Below are 25698 nucleotides of genomic sequence, written 5' to 3' on the forward strand. Positions count from 1 at the left end.
GTGCAAAAATGACTTGATCATTATATAGTAGCACCGAGAAGTTAGATGGAGAATGAGGTATGAATGCAAAGTAGACAAAACAGTTAAAATCTTACTGATTATGGGAAATATAAGAAATCAATTCTCTTGAAATGACGTATAACTATCCAATAGCGTGACAGAAGTACTTATTTATGTTCTCACCAAACATAATTGCTTGTCATAACTGTTAATAAACCCAAATGTGTTTACAAAAGCTACCCATATAAGAGATTCATACTCATTTCTCTTTCTCTAGTCATCTCCTATGTTAGTAGCTATCATAATACAATCATCATACAAAGGATATATCTCTGGGTTCCATATAGAACATGCAAAATGACTGTTTTCTGCAGATTCCATGATCACTGAGTATTATAAATATCAAACTCTGTCTATGGTCTATTTATATGTTGAGGAAAGGCCTCGAAATGTAGATTCTAAATAATGATTTCCAGGTCAACACATTGCATGTTAACCTCCACAATGGGATCAGTGGATTTGCAGATACCGCTACATGTCGAGTCGAACGCAGCGACACATATGTTCCCTGCTTGTGCCTTTCATTCACAATATGAAATTCTCCCAAGTACCAGAATCAATGTTAAATGATGTAAAAGTTTTAGAGTCACAACAGATTTTGTATAGCCAAGCCCAATAAACCCAAGCACCCAACGCAACATCCTCACTTGCCTATTTGTGCAAAAATGACTTGATCATTATATAGTAGCACCGAGAAGTTAGATGGAGAATGAGGTATGAATGCAAAGTAGACAAAACAGTTAAAATCTTACTGATTATGGGAAATATAAAAAATCAATTCTCTTGAAATGACGTATAACTATCCAATAGCGTGACAGAAGTACTTATTTATGTTCTCACCAAACTTCCTATTCTAAATGTAAATATAAATTTATTAGAGTTATTGCCAGCGCTCTATTGCAATATTTGTTAGCTAAAATAATCCATCCAACATAATAGGAAAAAGAAACCAACGAAATTGTAAAGCTAACCAGCTGAGATGCTTTTGCTGTCCTGACACATTACAAGCTTAGTGATTTCACTGTCAAAAGCAACAAAATCAGCAGTCATATACATCTGAGACATTTATTTACAAACGGTTCATAGCACAGAAAAAGCATATTATTATGCTACGGATGATAAGTTTGATGCATAAATACAGTTTAGAATTTTTTTTAACTGAACATTTGTGCCTACTGAATTACCTTACAACACCCACTGCATTGTGATTTTGGCATGTTAAAGCTGAGAATCAACATTGGAGCTTGCGTTAGCATTTGGAACATGAAATATAGCACCATCAATTTCAAGTGTTAATTCCATTGACAATAGCGGTGCAAAAGAACTCTGCTAGTAAGGTAATCGTGATTGGTAATTCTTTACATCTTAGTGCCGTGCAACTTCAAAACGATAGACACTTATAATCGACGGCTCTCAAAGATGGAGCGCAAACCATCTAATGATATGCTTACCTCGTCGTATAAGTAATCCATGTCACTTCCCTCCCACGGGTAACGTTGCTGGTGCAGATCAATTCCCTCCACCTCTTCCTCGTCATTAGGATGCTCTGCAATGTACCCTCTGTAAGGTTCAAATTTATGTCGCTAGAATTATCAGAGAAAGAAATATAAAGTACCCTCTAAATCTTCTGGATAATCGACATTTTCTTTATTCAATGATCTTCATTCAACATAACAACCATCAAAATAACAAGAATGTGAGGCACATAATCTTCAAAATCCAAGTTTAATTGATGGAAAAAAAAAAACTCAGGAAGACAGAAAATGTCAAACACTTCTTTTTCTTTTACTTCTTGGCTCCCGTAAATGAACTGTCAAAGCCATCATTATTTACAGGAAAAAAGATTAAACAAAGCAACTGATGAAAAGAAACAAATATGTTTCACAGCACATAAACTCTTCTTGAACAATCAGGCAATGAATAGTATGTCTCTCGTGTGACTCAGCTGAGTCCTCGATGGCATCCTGAACGGCAAATGTCTTCTTCTTCTTCTTGGTTAGATCAAAGGGTGCAAGCTAAGGATGACCAAAGAAAATTAAAACCACACAATCATGATTTACCAGGCAAAATAAAAGAACCGATGATGAATTTATTAAAGATGGGGAGATGTAGAGACTAAAGAAGATAAACTGATTCATGGAACTTAAAGAGCCAATATGTGTTTCTTAGATGAGTCATGAACCGATGATTAAAAATTGAAAGCCCTAAACTTTCATTGAAGAGAACGCTTACAGACCAAAGATGTCTATTGGACCTTTTTTTTAACGAAACTCATTTTAAAACGTGAGTTATAAAGTATTTATTAAATCATTAGATAAAAAAAATTAAGTTTGGGTCCCACAGAGAAAACAGAAGAAGCAAAGGTTTCCGACCTTCATAAATATATATTAGTTTCGGCCATCAATGTACAAAGTATCATTTAGTTTAGTGGTATAAATGTTGGTGTTTATAACTCAATAACCCGGGTTCGAGCCACAGACTTGACACTTTTTCACAATTTTTAAAAGTGAGACCCACTTACCTGCTGTCGTGGCGGCTCAGAAATGAGGCAACTGCCTCATTATATTATAGATTTTCTTTTTAATAAATAACTGAATTGAAATGACCAATTCTTGAGAAGAATGCAAGGTCTAATAGGATTAGAGATTTGAATGAAACATTGCCTTATTATTTTGGATTAGTTTTGATATTGAATTAATGTTGCATATCTGAGTTGATTTTATGATTGTGTTTGATGTATAAAATTTTAACTCATAATGAAAAAAAACTGTATAAGATTCTTCCAAACAAATGCAAACAAATTGATTAACTAACTGTAAGAATAGCTAACAGAAATGTAGAAGTCCAACAAGTTTCTTCTTGTAGATTAAATCTAGAAGAATCAAAAGTAATATTTTAGACAAAATAAAATTCTTATATTCAATAAATATTAAGCAACAAGAAAATAAATGGAATTCATTCCAACTAAAAATAACATACCTCGTCACTCCTCTCCTTCAAAAGTTGTTGAAAACTCTTTGAAAAAAATATTCATGACTTACCATCTTTGTCCACAATCAAAAATTTTAATCATTTTTGTAAGTGACTTCTGAAATAGCCACATAGAACTGTCCCGAGAAAACCCAGCCTAAGTAGGAAGAGACCAACTTATGAGAAAAATTATCTTTGACTTTTCTATATTGTTATAGCGAAATAAACTGCCAAAAGCAATTGACTTCGAGCATTTCAAAATGCAATATTGTATCGGGTGGTGTTATCATCAATCTTGGAATATACTATATTCCCAACCTTTTCTCTAGTGATAACTTAAACAATAAAATACATCTATTACTTATTGAGTAATCTGTAATCTTGTTTCATTGAGGAACCTTCATATAGGGTCAATATTCTTGAGAACCATCACATGACCAATGGCGGACCCAGGACTAAGTTTTAAGAACCATCACATGACCAATGGCGGACCCAGGACTAAGTTTTACCTGGGTCAAACCATGGAAAACAAATTTAAAGGTGTTAACTGTGGTCTTTGAAGTTGGGTTTAGGGGTGTCACACGTGGTCATTACCAACAGAGCTAGTGGTATTTCATTGTTTACCTATACAAATTAAATATTTATCAGATTTAAGGTGTGTCATGTGACACCCCATCCTCTCACGTGGGTCCGTCTCTGCACATGACAACTGATCTTCAGTCTAAGGCTATGATTCGGTAATCCATACACTTTAATACTGTTTAGAAAACTTGGACCAAGTGCTTCATCATTAACAGATTTCTTATCAGTGGAATCAATATTATATGCACTGAAATAAATCTTTTCTTCACATAAATAGAAATCATGTTTATTATAATATATAAATAAAATCCAAAATTTTAAAATGGTAATTAGAAATAAATGAAATACATTACCATCTAACTTATCGAGTATGTAATCATTAATCATATTGTCACTAGAAAACAGTTCATGTTTTTTGTTAGTTTGAACATTTTAGAGTGCTCCCAATGAAACGAAGAATTCATCGACGCCTAAATGATTTCATCCCTACAAGGTCCATTTATTTCAGGAAGAAATTGTCTAAATCACCTCCAAATACAACCACCTTTCTACCAAAAGTGTTGTTACTCTGCTTCCCAATAACATCAGAAAAATTTCAATTCAATGCTTCGAAACAATGCTTACTCATCTTTGGGGAATCATCCCATATAATGAGTGCTACCTCTTTCACTAAATTAGCTTGGTATGTTCCATGAGCCACAATAAATGAAGAAAACTTATCTGGATTAAGTGGTATCCTAAATCTTGAATAAGCTGTCCTACCGCCTTGTAACAACAAAGAAGCACTCTCATTTGATGCAAGATTAAGAACAATTTCCCTTGAGATCTAATAGATGCAGAGAGTAATCTCCAAATGAAAGTTTTCCCAGTGCCACCAAATCCATAAGCAAAAAACATTCCCCCTCTTTCTTCACTAACAACACTTACGATCTCATCATATATATTTTTTTGTTCATCATTCATCTTTGGAACATCTCTATCAATAGTTTCTAACAACGTGCCACTATCATAGCTTTCCTCATCTAGAATCGACATGTTTGAATCATTACTACATGTCTTTGGTAGCTTTGGCATATAAGTAAATCTTACAAAAGAAGTCACATTACGCTCAGAATCTTCTCAATCTTTTGTAAAGAATACTTTTTTGTCCTTGTCACTTAACAATAGTCCTACATAAACAAACACACACTTTGAAACATACACAAATACAACATGCAGATTTTCATTAAAAATCGTAAATTATAATAAAGTAAACGACATGGCCTATTGAAATCTTTCTCTTTTTATGCTTAATACCTTCAGAAAGATACTCCCAAGTTTTTTTCCCAAACCTTCTATGGCATAACTAAACTATCATTCATTAGCATCATAACAAACACTTGCCGTAAAACACTTGTTGAACATCAATTCAAAAAAAAAAACACTTGTTGAACTTTCATAACTTCTCCTTACTAAATATCAATGTACCCTTGATCATCATCCAACAACCCCAAGCAAAACATGCTTTTTGTAGCCAATATAAAGAACACCTTCAAATGATTTTATGTCATCATAACAGGTAGGGCCTTTGATAATGTTCAACAACACATGAAAGAATAACCATATTCCTTCTTACGTGGAACATGGTTAATTCGGCCAACGATAAATCCCATTTGAGAATGTTCATCAACCGGGAAAGCATTGGGATTTTCGCGAGCGGACGCCTCTGTTGCCTGATGAGGAACATGGAGGATGTCCTCAGCAAGAGTCGTCGGGATATCTAGGGTTAACTCGCCCGACTCTCCTCCTTCCAATATTTTCTTCTTTTTTGGTAAAGGCCCCTCTCTTTCCCCATCTGGGCTAGGGACATCATAATTCTAACTCGATGCTGAAAATGAAACCCGCACCAAACGGTGGTTATTAAAACTTCAAAAGAGCTGCGGGGGGGGGGGGGGGGGGTGGGGGGGGGGGGTTGAAACACAAAAAAAAAAGGAAAGAACTGACCTCCCATTATGCGAGAAAGGCATTCCCTAATCCTCATCTCACTAATTCCTAACCATGTGATATGCTCAAATTTCCTATAGAGCACTCTCTCAAATAAGAGATCGATTGTAGTATTTGGGGATTGAATCTACAGAGAGCGTGGATTACAAAATATACTATCAGTTATTGGTAAAGCTAGAAAAAATTTAGAAAGCAGTAAATCAAGCAAAACAAGATATCGGTTTGTAAGCAACTAGGGAAAACGTTAGATCCAGCAAAATCAAATGGGCAATCAAAACTCATATTAATAGTTTCTAAGGGTTTATTAAGTTCAATCCCATGACTCGAATTCAGTTATCAGTTATCCAACTCTCGAAGCGAAAAACTGTCTAAGTATAAATCCTCAAAAGCCAACTCTCGCTGCGTCTAACAACCTAGCTCATGCAGGATTCAGATCAGGAAATCAGTCACCCTCTCATTTATTTCAATTATCCTAAGATCAAGTTCTCAGTTAATTACACTAAGAGGGTAAGAACAATCTTGATGAAGGAGACAATGGATTACCCTAGCATATCTAACAATCACAACTCACAAGTTCATAAGACCTTAGAAGATCTCTAGATCTAACAAGTGGATTACTCAAACATGATACAAGAAACACAAATCATAATCTGAAAAAAACTGCATAAAGATTAAGGGTCAAAAATACTGGAGTTCCAATCAATCTCTGAAGGAGTTCTGATATTCTCTTTAAAGCCTCTCTAAGAATAATAAAGCGTAGCCTAAACAGTGGCCAGAAAATAGATATAAATAGGTTAAAACACGTCCATGAGTTTCTTTGCAAATAAGGAGACTTTTGGGCGAAAGTGCAATTCTTGAAAGTCCCGTCGGTTTAGTCATTCCGCACCAGCGTCGATTGACGCCAAGGAAGAGCCGCTCTACAATCACATCAGCTCGGTTTTGCTCCATAATCACCAAAGTGCTCCAAAACGCACCTAGCTTGACCAATAAATGACCTAAAACATACTCGAAGCAGATAATAAAGACTTTAAATATTGCCTAAAAGTATTTAATTCTAGTCCGTCATCTCGATGCTGCTTCCTGCTCGGCGTGTTTCTTAAGTCCATCATCCCCATTCGGGCAGGAAGCAACATCGGGATGACGGACAACAAGGGCTTATACGAGAAGAAATGTCTTTGTTAGTTCAATCGAAGAATTTAAAACTCAAAGAGGATTGCGATGACTTACCAACTTTGGGAGCCCACAATACACGAAGACCAATCGGCGGCTCATATATTGCTTTCCAACCCAACTTAACATAAAAGTAACTACACTGCCAATCGTGCATTTTGTTTGGGTGATCGGTGATGACATTCATAGGAGTCTTCATCTTCGTGAAAATATATCCGGTCGTGTTCGTTGTGACCGACAACAAACACAACTTCTCGGAAGTCCGGACATTCAAAGGAATGTCCATATCGACTTCCTTTACTAACAGTGACACTGCCAGTCTGACAGAACCGTCATCCACTAGGATAGTGGCATATCCTTTTATGGTAGTAAGCCGTAATAAGTCGAGGAATAGGAAACCACAGCTTGGTGTCTTTCCTGAACCACACCTCGTTGACGCATGTGAAACCTTCCGGAGGGGACCAAGCCCACATATCTCCCTGTGGGAAATTAAACGAAAGACCGGGGGTGCACCTTCTCAAGCCAGTAAACCCACCAATCTCGCTACCTTCGAACAATTCGGTTGAACGTTGGCCAGTCTTGACCGACAAACTTGGAAGGCCTAAGACAATCTCCCAAAAGATGAGGCAATGCGGCAAAGCCTCCATTCTCTTCTAGTCGAATTGGATAAACCGACATATCTAGGGTACTATTCCTCGTGGCCTCCATTGCATGAGTTTTCTACTTCATCAAAGAACGATCACTTCCAAAACTCCCAATTGACAGTATTCTAGTAGCTCCGACATGATGGTTCTCGGCGCTCCCACCCTCAACACTTCCACCTTCGACCCGTCTGCTATTGGCGTTCACAACCTTAACATGTATATTTCAATAGTTAACGTCTTCGGTAGACGAACCACCCTCTGTTATCAAACCGGCAGCCCTCGATGGGCTCTGCTGCTGCGCGAGAATCCTTAACTGCTGCTACTCAAATTTCAGCGCATCGGTCTCTCTCAGAGCACGGCGATGCTTCTTGATTGGATTTACAGCAAGCAGCGATCCATCTGATTTAGAGACTCTTTTTCCTTTTCGCAAGTTTTTGCGAATAAGATCCATCTCTTACGTCAACAAAGGGTAGGCACGAAATCGTCAAAACAGAAGATCAGAAACAATCAGAGTTAGAGAGAGAAAGTAGAGAAAAGCGAGGGAGAAGGATCGAAAAGTTAGAAATCGAAAAATGAATCCACAACAATCCACTCTGACCTTTTATAAAGGAAGCGCCACAATTACCTAGGCAGCACCATCATTACACGCTGGGTAATTAATACAATAATGACCCAAAAACCCTAATGATATGCCACGTTGCATCTTTCTATTGGAGTGGCGATTCCCCTTCCCGAGAGGGTCCAACGTTGATAAAGTTGGTTCTCAATCTCCATATATAGCCCGGTTTAGTCCCAAGGGAGCACTGCAAAACTCCCTTCGCCGAGCTCAGTATTTGAAAAACCAACATTCCAAAATTCATTACGAATGTCTCTATCCTTCGTAACGAACTGGGGGGGGGGCTTACTCTGTTGAAGAGGGATAACACCCCTCACCAAAGCCCATCAAATACATAACTCAGTCCGATCTTATCAAAGAACTCCGCCAAAACAACTCGGCCTAGCCGATTAGGTCAATGGCGATTCGAGGGCTTTAGGAAGCCTAGTTTAAAGAGAGACGAGGGGAAAAGAAGGCAATTATCCTGAAACGAAAGACAAGACCGAGAACGGCTAGAATTAAGGTTTATCATCTTGAGCCATGATTCTCTTCGGAAAGACCTTTTCGTTCTTGTTAATCATTCGAACATTCTTGTAATATTCTTCTTGATTGATCAATACTTGATGACCCAAAAAATCATATTCAAATACTCTTAGCAACAACACCGAACACATTCAACAACAGTGATTCTTTGATTAAGAATAAGTGTTTCACTTTGATATAAAAAGTTAGGTTCATGCAGTTTCTGACTACATGATTTTGTTAGTGTTGTGCAAAAAGCAGAAGTTGTTTTCATTAAAAAGAATGTGTTTAGAAGGGGATTTAGAGGTACCACCACCATTAGAAATAGCATGCCTTGGAGCTGCTAATGGTATGGAAGAAATTGTTATAGTAAAACGGTTTAATCTTAAACCAATCGACCATTGAGATAATTATAATCACAAACATCCGAACCGGGTGAGAAGATAGATATTTTAGGTGGTGAGGGTTATAGTCGCCTTCTTTCACAGCATCGGCCTACTTCACCTTTCCTTCCTCTTTCTTCTTCACACTCGATACGCTTCTCAGATCCACAGAGTCTCATCTCTTCTTTGATCCTTCTTCATCTTGGTTTATGAGGTAAGAATCTCCCACTGAGCGATGGATCGATACTTTCATTTGTTCAATATTCTTTGAAAGAGTATCTCCATCCATTACTACAATAATTAGGGTTCCTTGATTTTCGATTGCTAGGGTTTCTTCTGATAAAGAGCATCTGTATATCTATTATCTTCCAGTTTACTAATATGGTTGGTTCGTTTTGTTGTGCAGCTCGAAGGAGAAACCCACTCTCGGGTAAGTCATCTGGGCAATTTTGTGTTTCCCCTCAACAGTTTTAAATCTTTATCAACAGTTTTACTTTGTTGTTTGAAAACTAATCAGAACTTCAGTTTGGGTTTTCTGCATTTTCTTTTTGTGTATTTTCATCTCTTCGTGTGGTGATGTTGTTTGAACCATCATTTGTTTTGTGTTTGAAACTTGAGTGACCCATGATTGTTTTAATTCACAGTTAGAGGGGGGGGAAGGACTGTTATTTTGACTTGAGATTTCCTATTCTTCCATGATCTTTCTTTGCTTATAATATTCTTCGTATGTACGAGCAGAGGTACGCGGATTAAGACCCGCAAGCGGAATATTGCTGCTCCTCTGGACCCTGCAGCTTTTTCTGATGCAGTAGTCCAGATTTACCTTGATAATGCTGGTGATTTGGTATGTTTCGTGTCCTCCTACTCGTTATTAGTATATATCTGTTTGGTCTAAACTTGTATCTCTTGATTCTTAGGAACTTGTTGCCAAAAGTATTGAATCAACAGATCTTAATTTCTCAAGATACGGTGACATCTTCTTTGAGGTAATCTTTTGGACAAATCATTTATCCACTCTCTTGTTTGTTTTCCGTATCTCTTTTATGATTGGGAGATGTTTTTCTTGAAGGTTGTTTTCATAGGACGACGTACACAACCTGGAACAGTGAAGCCTGATGAGGGTGAACGCCATCCTTACTCTGTAATCGACTGCGAGCCCAAGCGTGAAGCCATTCTGCCGTCTGTTGTCTATATACAGAAGATTCTGCGGAGGAGGCCGTCGCTCATAAAGAACCTTGAAAATGTCACAAGGAGATTCCTGCAGTCGCTGGAGCTTTTTGAGGAAAATGAAAGGAAGAAGCTTGCGATCTTCACAGCACTTGCCTTTTCCCAGAAGCTCTCTGGATTGCCTCCGGAGACTGTCTTCCAGCCTTTGCTCAAGGATAATCTTGTTGCAAAAGGGATAGTGCTCACTTTTGTGACCGACTTCTTCAAGGAGTATTTGGTTGAGAACAGCCTTGAAGACTTGATTTCTATTCTGAGGCGTGGCAAAATGGAAGACAACCTTTTGGATTTCTTACCACCTGTAAGGCGAACTGCTGAAAGCTTTGCAGAGCATTTCACGTGAGTTTTCCTCCCTTTAAGTTTGTTCCATTTCAATATCATAGTTTTGATTATTACATCTTTGATCATTGTTCATTAATCAATCATATGGTGTTATATCCCTCTTTCGTCTGCCTCTACATGCCAAGTTTGCATTCTTATCTTCTGTTTTACGTTGTTAGTACAATTAGTTAACAAATAGTTTGTGTTTTACTTTTTTGGATTTTCAGGAAAGAGGGGTTGACTGATCTAGTTGAGTACCATTCAAAGAAAATGTTTGAGGTGAAGCTGAAGGAAATCAAAACCGTTCTTACAAGCAAGGTTACAGAGGAAAGTAGTGTAGATGAAGTCATTGAGACAGTGAAGCAGCTAGTCAAAGACGCCAAACTCCCAGAGATTGAGGTTGTGCGTGTCGTTTGGGATGGTTTAATGGATGCTGTTCAGTGGTCTGGTAAAAATCAGCAGCAAAATGCTAATTCTGTTCTCCGCCAGGTAAGATTCAGTTTGCAACTGTCATGTAACAGTTGCATATAGTCTATGTGTTTTATTCCATCTAGGAGTTGTATGTGATGATCCCTATTATGTATGGTCACGGTTATATCTCTTGATTTCTTTTACCTGTGCGCAGGTGAAAGCATGGGCTCCGCTTTTGAACACGGTCTGCAGCAGCGGAAAGCTAGAGCTCGAGCTTATGTACAAGGTCCAAATGCAATGCTATGAGGACGCCAAGCTTATGAAAGTTTTCCCAGAAGTAGTGAGGTCGCTCTATGATCTGGATGTCCTCGCTGAAGACACCATCCTCCACTGGTTCCGTAAAGGAACCAACACGAAGGGCAGGTATGCGCTTTGGTCCCGTAGCACTATACTCATTTGGAATGCTTTGTTTAACAAATTTATCTGATGGTTTTGTTCTTGTGGTAAATGTTGCAGGCAAACCTTTGTGAAGAGCCTTGAGCCATTTGTGAATTGGCTTGAAGAGGCAGAGGAAGAAGAGTGAGTGAACCGTGTTTCCAATAAAAAGAGCCTGCTCAGTGTGTTTGTGTTTCTTAAGCTAAAGACAATAAATCCACAGAGTTTATTTTCTAAACTCTTTTGCTGCACTCTGTTTTTCTTGATGTATTTTGGCAATATTTCTGCTCTGAGATGATTGTATTTCCTTTTTGTGTTGAATATTTTACTCTCTGTTTTCAATATGGGGTTTTGAATTCTTCTTGCTAACGGTTTATTCGAGAGGTGGGATGAAGTCGTCCACTCCTTGCAAGTTTGTTTGCCACGTGATTGTCTCCAAGGGCATCATTAACGGAGTGTGCAACTCCAGTCTCTTAGTTTAATTGGATTTAAAAAAAAAAGAAAATTAGTATAATTATGAGAAAACGTATCTTAATTAGGGGAAATAAGAAATGGCCTTTGCTGAGACACGTGTTGTCTTTTGGTTGTTCTTGTGTGTTTCTCTCTCTCCACGGAAGCAAATCACCGCATCTCTCTATCTCTGCAAACCTATGCCTCTATCGATTATCGATAGATCGTAATCGAATTCGGGAGGTGTAGAGGAACCGATCAACATGGGAAACATCTTTGTCTCGCTTCTCGCCTTGACGCTGTTGTTGCTCGCTTAGACACCCAGGCTAAGATGGACACCATCACCAAATCCATGACTAACATCGTCAAATCCCTTGAATCTTCCCTCGCCACAGGTATGTCGATTGTCATTAGGCGCTTTTGATTTGCTGATAATCGTTAATTAGGGTTTAGGTGAATGTGGATTTGCATGATTGTTTCTGGGTAGAGAGAGGTTTTTTCTTTATGGAAACCCAAGAGGAAAGTAGCGTCCTTTAGTCTTAATTGCATACTTCTTCTCTTAAGTGGAATGTAGCATGAACGAAGGGGAATGCATAGCATGAAGTAGACAAGTCTAAGTAGATTCATTGACTTGTATTGTATGCAATTTGAGGTTTTGTCTGTTGCAGACAAAATGTGTTTGATTGTAATGTTGGTTCTATCTGTTGATTTGATGCAGCAGGTAGCAGATGACTATGGTCTTGAAGTATCTGTTTGATTACCTCAGCCTGCTGATCATAATGTTTCCTCAACGTGAGCTTCACCACCAAGCAGGCCCATGGTTTTGCTTTTTCGAAATCTGGTCAACAACCCATGGTTATACAACTGACCAGTCCCGACTTGTGATGACTAAGCGTTGTAGTAGAACTCACGAGCTTCCTCTGCTGGTGTCAAATTCTAGACCAACGTAAGGTTCGGCTCCTGAGCTTTGACACTGGTAAGCTCACTGCAAATGATCCAAAGAAGGGGAAGAAAATACACACACGAGTTCATCGAAAATCTCACATCAGACAATGAGTTCCTAACTATTGTAAAAAGCTAAGAAAGCTAGAGAATTCAGAAGAAAGGAGGAGACTTTATCAACCAACCCCAGAGAAGATGCACTCTCATCTGAACTGAATTGAATTGAAGCCAACAACACAAGAACGTAAAAGCCAGACCAGAAATGTTATCTGTTTGATTGAAGTATCTGTTTGCTTGGACTATCTGCCACTTAGGACGAGTTCCTTATCATAATGTTACAGCTATTATCTGCAAACACTTATTGAAGCCACACATCAAGCCCACAACAAGCCCAAGACTGTCATTGGAGAGGTCCATAGAAACCCATGTAACTAGGGTTCTACCATCTTTATATATAAAGTTAAGTTTGCTCTCTCCTTAGGGCCTCCACGTTGGATTACACTTCACTAATTTGGATACTGTCAAGCTGACATGTGTCCACTTTAACAAAACACAACGTTTTAATAAGACGCTTTTAAACTCTGCTTTCCATAGCACCAGTTTGCTCTCTCCTTAGGGTCTCCACGTTCGATTACATCTCACTAATTTGGATGCTGTCAAGCTGACACGTGTCCACTTTAACAAAACACAACGTTTTAAGAAGGCGCTTTTAAACTCTACTTTCCATAGCACCAGCCGCAAATTTTTTTAAGGGTTTAGTGTTTTTCCACGACGAATCGAATAGTCATTTTCTTCTTTAATCTCTTGAGTATCTATATTCCTTTAAAATGGCTAATTCATCAAATCCTTTTCCTTTGATTAATTTTGTCGAAATTAGACATTCTGTAAACAACGTCTCCTTTTGGAGACTCCGCCATACAAACTCACAGATAGAAAATTCTGGAAACGTAACGTTTCCAATCGTGACCTTCGATGGGCTCATTAACAAGATCTTTACTTCCCTTCTCAGAATTTTTGACTATAAAAGGTATGTCTTAACCCCTGGATTTCATCAGTATTATCCTCTCAATCACTAGCTTTTCAAACATCCCAGTGATAACAATGATTTCGATTTTGTTTTCTGGGAAATGATTTCAATTTTGGTTTTGTTTGTTAACTTAGCTTACATTTGTTCATGTATAGATTATCTTTTTTTATTCCAGGGTTTTTGTGTATCGATGAAGATTTAGATTTGTTTGTTGATCTCTTTGATTGTTGCTTTTGATTTCATTAGTTTCGTCACCGGCTTGATCGGAAATCAAGTAAGCAAATCACGAACAGGGAGAGATGGGTTTGGGTTTGATCTTGGACTCGACGAAGGATGATGAACCAGATCCATATACTCGCGGATATGGTAGTTACTTAGCCTCGGACCCGATATGCTTCTTTTTTGAAAAAAGGCTCTTACTTGGCTTAGACCATTGTGGAATAAAGATCACTTTCGCCTGATTGTTTTTTTTAATGTCCTCAACTTCTCCATCTTTAATGCTGTAGCCTGTAGCCTGTATTTCCTGTACTCTCCAGTCTCTTTGTTATGTAGCTAAGTGCTGGTCTTCTCATCATCAGATGTTGTGGTCACTTCTTGGAAGGTATGTAAGAGTTGTTTCTCTTTCCCAAGTTTATATTAATGTCTCAACTCATACTTAGATTCATGCTTTTTTTGTTCCCATGATTATAGTAAAGGGAGTGCTGTACAGTTATGGACATGGCTTCTCAAGGTTTTGCAGCGAAACTTACCAAGTCCCAAGCCAAACAAATAACAGGTATTTTGTCTCATATTCTTGGCTTTCTTGGAAACAAACACCTAAGTCATACATTTACATGACGTTTCATTTCTCTCAAACACATACGATGTGTTTCTCATTGCTAATGCTCTGTGCCAACAGATTTACCAGAAGTTGTTCATGTCACACTTGATAGTTTATATGAACCTTTCTGCTGCCAATCCGAAAAATCTTAATATGGTGAAGAAGTTATCATTGGCAATGTTAACACAGGTACGTCTGTTTATTTTTACATACCTGTCATATCGCTTATGGTTCCTCTACTTAGATCTCAATCAATAAAAAAATATTCTGATATTTCAGGAGTGTGGCAAAAATCTGAAGTCTTTAACGACAATGGGATCGGAGGGCTGCCAAAACGCTGGGAAGGAGGTTGTGAATCACGAGAGGATTTCAACTCCTGCAACGAAAAGCTCATAAGAGCCAAATATTTAACCAATGGGTTCCACCCATTCCTGGAACACAGTGTTTGCACTTTGCATATTTTCTTAAGTTTTTTCGAGAGGTATCTTTTCCAAGTACCATCTCCATCTAAACGTTTTCTTTGATTTTCAAAGGGCACTGACCATGTTATAGTTATTTTGGTCCTCATGATTTGTGAAATTACCAATTAGGTTTACCCATTATGAGATGCCTTTACATTTTTGTAAAAGATTTTGCTGGAAATGAATCTTAAAGGAAAGACACGAGACCATGTTAACATTTAAAGGATTCTTTTGTTTTTTAAGGTCAGCCCATGTTATATTTACTTCAGTTTTGTGCTTAAAAATCTGCAAAGGGAGAAAAAAGTTTGTTGATGATCGTTTGCGTCTCTGTCAGTCCCTAGGTCAAAGCAAATCTTAACTCTCCCATTTTTTATTTGATTTGTTGTTTCATGGATGCTTATTTCAAATTTAAAGTGAATTCCAAGTGAAACTATGTACCGCCAAAAAGTATAGGTAACCTAAGCATTATATTTGTTTTCGTCCCTGTTCTAAGGTCTATGTTTCATTGATTTTGAAGCATATTGGATCACTTATGTTGCTTTGTAAAACTATGTTCTGTCCAATGGAATAAGGCGTCTCTCTTGAAAACATATTAGATCAAAGTAATTATATTTCCGTTGGTCTGCTAGAAATTTTGTGTAACAAAACAAATCCACATTTAAATTTTCGTAACTATACAATTTCTATGTGCATCCCCTTCCGAAATGTAAAACATAATATTCTATTATTTCAAAGTGTTTCTAAAGAAAAAAAGAATAATATAAGGTTATACAATACGTCTATGTAAAAAATTAATATATTTTCATGTATATATATATATATTCAAATTTTAGTTATGTTTGATAATCGTAAAATCATTGATGTGTGAGTGAAATAAAATTAATATATTTATAAATCTACTCTTCAAAAATTTCATAGAAAATATCCTAAATTTATAAAACTCGCTTAAGAAACATATTAGTAGTAAAACCATGTATTTAAACAAAGTAAACAAACTTATGATCTTTTGAAAATAACAAAATAAAATTAAAATACATTTATAATTACAGATGCTCTTTCATATATAAAATGTTTCTATACTATTTTTAATGTATTGTCCCGCCCGTAGGGCGGGTTTACCCTAGTTTAATATAAATAGTAGTTTAAGACTTTGTAAAAACTAATCGTGGCTGCCGTAAGAGCAGCCCTCTTCCACTTAATGAAATAACAATTCAGCTACTTGTGTTCTTGGTGACAATCTAGAGTTCATCCTCTCTTTACTTTCTTGCTTATGAATAAAGTTCTATGAGCTATTAGTCTTGCAATAGAGCTCTTTAGAGCACAAATCTATCTTATCTTCAAATGTTCACATGCTATCAGAGCTTCAGTCGGTTCATGGGTTATCATATCCTCGTCTAGCTTCTGCACACTCTTTCTAAGCCATCTCAAGCTTCCAACAAGCTCTCTCGGAAAAACAAGGAGTTAATGGGTGTTCTTTCATCACGTTCAACTTCCTCAACCTTAAGTCAGCTTCATTGTTTCGAAAATTATGAAGCGATGAAAATTTAAGAAGAACGAGTCAGCAAGGTTGTGGTAATGTTGGAAGCCATGGACGCTCGTTTCTGAAGACGTGAAGGCAGTAGAGTCACAAGTTCCTCAAGTTTTTCAGAGACACGTTAGAGCAAGGATGTAATGACAGTGCTAAAGCTTCTCATCTTTGTTCAAAAAAAAAAAAACTTCTCATCTTATCATCCACGAAGGTGCTCGATAAAAGGCCAAAGAGAAAGTCAGAAAGTCTGATGCAGATTGTAGATGGTTATTGAATGGAAGAAAGATGGTGGGTACGATACAAGTTGTTGTGAGAAGGTCCCTTTTTGTTATAAGACAAAAATTTTTTTTTGAGTTAAACGGGTCACAAGAGAATCCGGACTCTTTGTGGGAAAGAAAGGTCACAATGTACCTCTGAGTTAGATCGACTAAGCTCTCCAAGTTCAAGAGAAACTTCTGAGTGAAGCCATACGATACTCTCCAAGTATAGACCAACAATCTCTTTTATGTGGTGAATTGAAGACTACACCTAGCCATGTGATCATGCTTCCACTACTCATTCCACCAAGCCATCTGCATTTGCGGTTCAAACTTGTCATCTTGCATTCACCCGACGCCAATTTTCCGGGAGAGTTTTGAAGCCACACAGCAAGCCCACAACAAGCCCACGGCTGTCATTGGAGAAGTCCATAGAAACCCATGTAACTAGGGTTCTACCATTTAGTATAAATAGTAGTTTAAAACTTTGTAAAAACTAATCTTGGCTGCCGTAAGAGCAGCCCTCTTCCACTTAATGAAATATCAATTCAGCTACTTGTTTTCTTGGTGACAATCTAGAGTTCATCCTCTCTTTACTTTCTTGCTTATGAATAAAGCTCTATGAGCTATTAGTCTTGCAATAAAGCTCATTAGAGCACAAATCTATCTTATCTTCAAATGTTCACAACTCTGATGCATTTGTCTATATTGCTCACTTTGAGATTTGCTTTGTTTATCAGCTTTATATAAAAAACCCTTCGTGTGTTCAATGGTATGCTTTTGAGTTGTGCAACAAAAACATTTCTTTTTGAGTCAAGTTTGGCTTCATTGTCTAGGATACATCTTAGTGAGGATGATAGGTCTACGTTTGATCGTCCTATCATCCTTTACCGAAAGGAACCAGTAGATTCCAGAAACTTCAAGAAGAAACATGTAGATGGAACATAGTTCCAAGTGTTCACCATTGTATGTGTATATTGGATGTGACGAAGACATCAACTGAGATTGGATGCTTTTTTCAAATTTTTTTTTTATAATCTCTGTTTTTAAGTTTTTTATTTAAATCTATGTTTAAAATGTTATTTTTTATAATGTTTTATTTAATAAATAAATTTTATTTTTAATTAAATAATGTTAACATTTTTTTAAGAACTTTTAACTAAGAGACTCCCATTGGAGCACAAAAATTATGGTATCTCTTAGGTAGGTTTCTTAAATAACTTTTAACACTTAAAAGTATTGAAAAAAAAATTAAGAGATCCAAAATGGGTCTTTTGGAAAATGATGCTCTAAGAGATGTGAAGGTGTAAAAGCTAGGGGTGGGCGCTAGGGGTGGGCGTTTGGTCGTTGAGCTAAAATTTTAGGTTCTTATTAAAATATTTATATATTACGGTTTGGATCATTGTGGTTCGGTTGGTTTTGTTAATCGTTTAAATAAAAATTAATAATCTAAATATATTTTAAAACACAAAATTTAAAAATAATATAATATTTAATATGTAAATCCGAATAGTGTATGACCAAGTAATTAAAATTTACCCGAAAATTAGTTTGGTTTGGATTGGACTAAGAATTTGTAGATCTTTCATATGGTTTTGGTGTTTTGCATATTTTTGCCTATATCTGCTCTATTAAAACAAATTCTTATTTTTATCTACTGTAAAAATGTTGTTAGACCAACTCACTAGAAATTAATATATTACTTAATATTTTTAAAAATGACAATTCTTTCAAATAGACATTTTTAAGTTTTTGTCACAAAAATATACTTCAAAAAACAAAATGACCAAAATAGACTTTTATTTTAAAATTTAATATTTTTGTTAGTTCTTAAAATTTGAAATCATACCCCCAAAACTCCACCCCTTAACTCTAAACTCTAAACCTTAAATCATAAACCCTAAACCCTAAATTTTAAATCTTAAACCCAAAAACACACCCCTTAATAAAACATTTTGGTCATTTTGATCCTTAAGGGCTATTTTTGTGATAAAAACTTTTTTTAGTGCTATCCTAGGAAATTTCTCTTAAAAGAATGGAAAATATATTATTATCCTACATCTTAGGTTTTGTGACGTGATCTTAACTATAGTTTGGTAAATATTCTAAATTTAAATAATAAATGCTTTTATATGAAAATATATATTTGGTTTAAATAAACATAGGTATATATATATATTTATTGTAAACATATCTACATAAGTTTTCGCATCTAAATATATACATAATATTTTGAGATTCCATATTTTATTTGGAATAAAAAATGTTGTTACAAAAATATAAGAATAGTAGAACATATGATTTTTTTTAAAAAATAAACTATACGAAAATTATATAGTGATGAAGGTTTAAATTATTGTAACAAAAAAAAAAATTCACCTATATTTTTAGTTATATTATATATATTATTAAATTTTAATAATAAAATCAGTTAAATTATTATTAATTTTGAAATTTATAACAAAAATGACAACAATATCCGCGCGGAGGCGCGGGTTAGAATCTAGCTTTTATTACATTTGGGTACTGTTTGGATATTTTAGGTATTTTCAATAAATTTTTAATATATTTAATCTAATTGGATATTTTGTTAATCTAAAATAATTAATATAGTTAAGTATTACAAGTGTGTTACATGTATTTTTTCGGTTCGAGTCGGGTTCCAGTGTTTAGGCATTAAAATATTAGATTTTTTTTGACAACAAAGGAAACAAACTATTTAAGACTATTTTCCAAACTAGAAGTTTCATATCTCTATAAACTATTAATGTATGCAAAATTCGTGCACTCTTCGCAAGTTTGTCTGCCATTGTGTTTACGTCTCTCGGGATGTGTGGGACTGTAAAGACATTGAATCTCTACATCTACGGAACTAAGTCTGATGTAATCGCCATCTTCATTAACTCCAAACATTTTGTTTCAAATGCTACCAAAAATTGTCAATTCTAAATTGGTATATATTTATGTTTTTTATAACATTTAAAATATAAAAGATATATATCTAATATAAATTTTGAGGCAAATTAAGTCTAATGAAAGGGTCCAACAACCTTGAATAAGTAAATTTTTTAAGACTACTTCCTTTTTAATAGTATAGATTCACCAAAGTAAATGCTAATAAATGCCGATTCCTTAGAAGTTAGAAGTAAAAGGAGAATCCTAAAAATAGTTTCGAATTAAAAAAGAACAAGATAATGATATATGAAAAGGAGAAGAACTTCTCTAAATGCTATAAATCATATTGTGGATGTCCATAACCGGCCCAATGCTAGAGAGAGAGAGAGAGTTGACCGCGAGGAGAGAGAGAGAGAGAGAATCGGTATCTTGCATTTTCCTTATTAGATTATGATTTGTACTCTTTCCATATTTGGATTTCCTTTCTTTAGTCTTTCCATTATTCTATGACGGTGTAATTCCCTATATATAAAGGGCTCCTTATGTTTATGAATAATACAGAAACATAGATTCTATTCTCTAGTTTCACAACACGTTATCAGCACGATAGAATCTAAATCCCTAAGCTAAAACAAACTGCCTAAAACCCTAACCCTAATCGGCGAACATCCTTACCGACAAACCATCCTAATCCCGATCGCGAAACCTTACATCCCGATCTTTGTTTGCAATATGTTCCCGATCAGCTTCAACTCAAGGCGTTCCTGATCCTAGCTCAGACGATCTCGGCTTGTTCAACCTCAGCTCGCAAACAAGACGATCTCAGACAGGTCGCGACAACATCAGCTCGCGTTCCGATCAGTTCTAGCTCGCGGTTCATCTCTTTGGTGGTCCATTCAACCCTACTTGAGGTTAAGGTAATTCAAAACCTTAAAGAGAATCCATAATCGAATTTGATTGTTTGATAAGAATCGAAACCATAAAAACTACAAACCCTAATAGTATGATATAATGTTGAAATCAAAACCCCAATGAGTAAATCGAAGCTCATCCAGATTGATTGTTTGATCAATTAAAATCGAAACCTTAATGGTTTTGAATCTCAAAACTCCAATGATCTAAGATCAAAATCAAAATCTTAACATCCATGATCCTAGCCGCATACATGCTTATTGCATGAATGCATGAAATCAATTTTATTTAAAACCCTAATACTAAAACACATTAGATTTTATAAACCCTAATTCGAAATCAAATTGATTGATTGAATTAATTAAAATCGAAACCCTAATCTAATGCTTTGAATCGGAATTGATTGTTTGAATGATTGTATGTTTGGATATAGTATGCTAGCCTTGATTAATTAAAACCGTATTGAATTTGATCACATAGAAATCGATTGCTAGGATTGATAATCTCATTCTTGAATTTGATTGTTTGAATTGATAAAACCGATTGAATGATTTTTAAATTGAAGTCGTATTGATTGTTTGATCGAAACCCTAATGTCTTGAAATTAAAATCGAATACTATCTTGTTTGATTGATTAAAACCGAATGCTTGAATTGAAATAGAAATCGTTTGCTAGGTTAAATGATTTATGCATTCTCGTCTTGATAATGATCCGGCTAGTATTGATAGTTTTAATACATTCTTGAATGAACCCTAATTGTTGCATTGCTCGACTGTTTGATTGAAATTACACATTGAACTCTTAGAAAACCGTTTGCTAAGATTGAAAACGAATAACCATTGTATTGATTGCATTGAAACCATTTGCTAAGATTGTAGCTGTGCGGCTTGTTTGCATCATGCATGCATAATAATACGAACTGATTGCATATAGAATCTGAATGCTAAGATTGAACATGTATGCATCATATACGAATGACCTATTTGCATCATACCTAGAATCCGGATTGCTTGAGCATATTGATTGCATTCGCTTGAACACTTTTAAATCTAAATTATGAAACATATGATTTCAGATGTCGAAAATCAACAACTTGCATTTTGCTGCCCTAAGTCTCTCTGGAGATAATTACTTGCAATGGACACTTGTTGCTAAGATCATCTTAAAATCCAAGGGACTCGGTGAATGTATCACCGAGGGCAATAATGCAAGTGAGAAAGATAGATACAGTGCGATATTAATTTTACGCCATTATCTTATTGAGAGTCTCAAAGATCAGTATTTGACTATTGAGAATCCTCTAGACCTTTGGACAGAGTTGAAAACGAGATATGATAACCAGAGAACGGTATTATTACCAAAGGCTATGTATGATTGGAGAAATCTCAGAATCCAGGACTTCAAGTCCGTGGATGAGTATAAATCGGCCCTGTTTAAAATAGTTTCAAAATTGAAACTGTGTGGTGAGGATATAACGGATAATGATATAACGGATAAGGATATGCTTGAGAAAACCTTTTCCACTTTCCACACAAGCAATGTGTTGTTACAACAACAGTACCGTGAGAAGGGCTTCACAACTTATGCTAATCTGATCTCTTGTCTCTTGCTCGCTGAGAAGAACAATGAACTGTTGATGAGAAACAGTGTATTGAGACCTCCTGGAACAAACCCATTACCTGAGGCACATGCGACCGTAGAGGCTAAGAAAGAGTCGAACCATGTCCAGAGTGATAGCCAACACAACCGTGGTCGTGGAAAATGGCATGGACTTGGTGGTCGAGACCGAAACTCATTTGGTCGAGGCCAAGGCAACTCATATGGCCGTGGCTCCTATGGAGGCCGTGGACATGGCCGAGGCCGTGGTACATCTTTCAAGCCACAAAACTTGACCAAATCCGTGCGCCATAGATGTGGTATGGATAATCATTGGGTTAAGATATGTAGGACTCCCAAACATCTCGTTGACCTCTACCAAGAGAGTTTGAAAGGGAAAAATCCTGAAGCTCATATGACTTATCAAGATGGTGAAGATGATTTCAATCATGAACGAGACGATCTTATGGATTATGAAATTTCAGTTTGTTTAAAAGAATGAAGTTGAATTCGACATTTATGTTTTCGTGTTCTTTGCTTTATGTTTTCTATGTTTTGATTGCTTTGAACTTATTTTATTAATGAATGAAAGTTTTTATATAAAGTCTCTAAAGTATCATTCCGGGTATAGCCAGTCTCATAGAGGGCTACGGTCAGGCTAACATCTTGTTGCCTAAGGGTACGCATCTAGAGATATATGATGCATTGTATTCACCCAGCTCTAAGAGAAGTATATTGAGCTTTAAAGAAATTCGAATGAATGTCTTTCATATTGAGACTAAGGGCGAAGGAAACAAAGAGTTCCTTCAGATCATAGAGATCGGCCAAGGCTATAAGAAATTCCTAGAGTCTATACATGCGCTCTCTACTGGCCTTTTACAATGCTAAGGTCGGAATGATAGAGACCAATGCTGGTGAGTTCACGTCCCAAGCGTTTAATGATTACTGTATATCCATGGGGGTAAGTGTGGAACACTCCGTGGCACATGTACATACACAGAACGACTTGGCCGAATCATTCATAAAACGAATTCAGCTAATAGCTAGACCATTGCTTATGAGGTTTAAGCTTCCGGCCACAGCTTGGGGACACGCGGTCTTGCACGCGGCCGAACTGATTCATATCAGACCGTCTAATGAACATAAATATTCCCCATCACAATTGCTTACAGGTCATGAGCCAGACATATCCCATCTTAAGACATTTGGATGTGCCGTCTATGTACCAATTGCTCCACCACAGAGAACAAAGATGGGACCTCAAAGGAGGATGGAGATATATGTTGGATATGATTCCCCCACGATTATAAAATACCTTGAGCCAACTACGGGTGATTTATTTAAGGCCAGGTATGCGGATTGTCACTTTGATGAATCCGAACATCCAACATTAGGGGGAGATAGCAATAAGCTGGTAAAAAAATATTACATGAAATCAAACATCCTTATCTTGGCAAGATCCTCGGACTCATGAATGTCATTTAGAAGTCCAAAAGATTATATATTTACAAAATCTAGCTAATCAATTGCCAGATTCCTTTGCTGACCCGAAAAGAGTGACTAAATCATATATACCAGTTGCTAATGCACCAATCAGAATTGATGTTCAAGAGGGACACAATGAAGTTGCTACAGAGTCTAGACAACGTTTGAAACGTGGTAGACCAATAGGTTACAAAGATAAGAACCCTCGGAAAACTAAGAAAGGTGCAGAGAATGAAACCAAGGTTGTTGAAATCCTAGACATGACCGCGACCGTTCCTAAATCCCGGGTATTAGCAGCGGCCGATCCCAAAACCCTAATAATTATCGCGGCCAATCATGAATGCATAGATGCGGCCGGACCTGATGTATCTAATACTGATTCTTGGGACCAAGATTCAAGGTACTGAAGGTCCTGATAATAATGAGATCTCAATAAACTATGTCTTGTCTGGGATACAATGGAACAGAAAGAATGTCGACATTGATGATATATTTGAATACAAGGTAGCACTTAAACTTATGGATTTGAATGAGGATCATGAACCCACGTCTATTTATGAGTGCACTCAACGATCAGATTGGATCAAATGGAAAGAAGCTATAAACGTGGAGTTAAACTCTTTAAAGAAGAGTGATGTCTTTGGGCCAATAGTCCGGACACCATATGATGTTAAACCAGTCGGCTATAAGTGGGTCTTTGTGCGGAAAATAAATGAACACGGCAAGGTCGTGAGATATAAAGCACGGCTTGTTGCACGAGGATTCTCACAGAGACCAAGAATCGATTATGAGGAGACATACTCCCCTTTGGTGGATGCTACTACTTCTAGATTCCTTATAAGTCTGGCTATAAGAGAGATATTAGACTTGCGGTTAATGGATGTTGTAACTGCATACTTATATGGGCCACTGGATCATGAGATTTATATGAAAGTACCAGAGGGTATAGAGTTGAAAAACAAATCAAGTACTCGAGAACAACACTGTATAAAGTTGAATAAGTCACTTTATGGATTGAAACAATCAGGCCGAATGTGGTACAATAGGTTAAGTGAGTACCTAGAGAGAAAATGATACAAGAATGATCCGATCAGCCCTTGTATCTTTATAAAGAAATTCGGCCAGGGTTTTGTCATTATAGCAGTGTATGTTGATGATTTAAATATCCTAGGAACCTCTGGAGAGATTTCCCAAACAGTTGAATATCTTAAGAAAGAATTCGAGATGAAAGATCTTGAAAAAAAAAACAAAGTTTTGTTTGAGATTACAACTTGAGTACATAAGAGATGGAATCCTTGTGCATCAAATGACATATACAGAAAAGGTACTAAAGAGATTTAATATGGCCGAGTCTCACCCGTTGTCGAGCCCCATGGTCGTGAGGTCCCTCGGCCTGGACACTGATCCGTTCCGTCCTAAGATGGACGATAAAGATGTCCTTGGTCCCGAAGTGCCATATCTCAGTGCCATAAGAGCTTTGATGTATCTGCCTAGTCACACGACCAGATATATGTTTTGCATTGAATCTATTGTCTAGATTAAGCTCTTGTCCAACCCAAAGGCACTGGAAAGGGATTAAGCATGTTCTTCGTTACCTGCAAGGAACGAAAGACTTGGGTTTATTTTATACTTACCAAAACAAAGAAGGTTTAGTTGATTTTGCTGATGCAGGTTATCTTTCGGATCCACACAACGCTCGATCACAGACAGGCTATGTTTTCACACATGGTGGAACGGCCATATCATGGCGTTCCATGAAGCAGACGATCGCGGCCACATCTTCAAACCATTCGGAGATCTTGGCTGTTCATGAGGCCAGCCGCGAGTTGTTCAGAACATGGGGAGTAATACGTGTTGTACTCTTTTTCCTTCACCATGGTTTTGTCCCACTGGGTTTTCCTAGTAAGGTTTTAATGATTCAACATCTAAAACGTATTACAATCCATGTATTGTTATGGCATCCAAGGGGGAGTGTTATAAATCATATTGTGGATGTCCATAACCGGCTCGGTTCATAACCGGCC

The 25698-nt window shown here is 36.7% G+C and overlaps 1 protein-coding gene across 1 annotated transcript; it reads left to right on the forward strand.

Moving 5' to 3' along the window:
- The first annotated feature begins 8912 nt into the window (after positions 1-8912).
- LOC106437979 (eIF5-mimic protein 1) lies at positions 8913-11661 on the forward strand. Its single transcript, XM_013879010.3, has 8 exons — positions 8913-9123; positions 9316-9339; positions 9648-9753; positions 9827-9895; positions 9979-10472; positions 10682-10943; positions 11080-11288; positions 11382-11661. Exons 1-8 carry the CDS (start codon positions 9119-9121, stop codon positions 11446-11448), a joined length of 1236 nt encoding a protein of 411 aa, XP_013734464.2. The 5' UTR covers positions 8913-9118; the 3' UTR covers positions 11449-11661.
- Positions 11662-25698: the final 14037 nt, after the last annotated feature.

The sequence above is a fragment of the Brassica napus genome, chromosome C6 (genome assembly GCF_020379485.1).
Source record: "Brassica napus cultivar Da-Ae chromosome C6, Da-Ae, whole genome shotgun sequence".
NCBI lineage: Eukaryota > Viridiplantae > Streptophyta > Magnoliopsida > Brassicales > Brassicaceae > Brassica > Brassica napus.

Coding starts and splice junctions, on each gene's coding strand:
- LOC106437979 (XM_013879010.3), top strand. Junction 9,754..9,826: donor TTGATAATGCTGGTGATTTG/GTATGTTTCGTG, acceptor CTTGATTCTTAG/GAACTTGTTGCCAAAAGTAT. Junction 10,944..11,079: donor CTAATTCTGTTCTCCGCCAG/GTAAGATTCAGT, acceptor ACCTGTGCGCAG/GTGAAAGCATGGGCTCCGCT.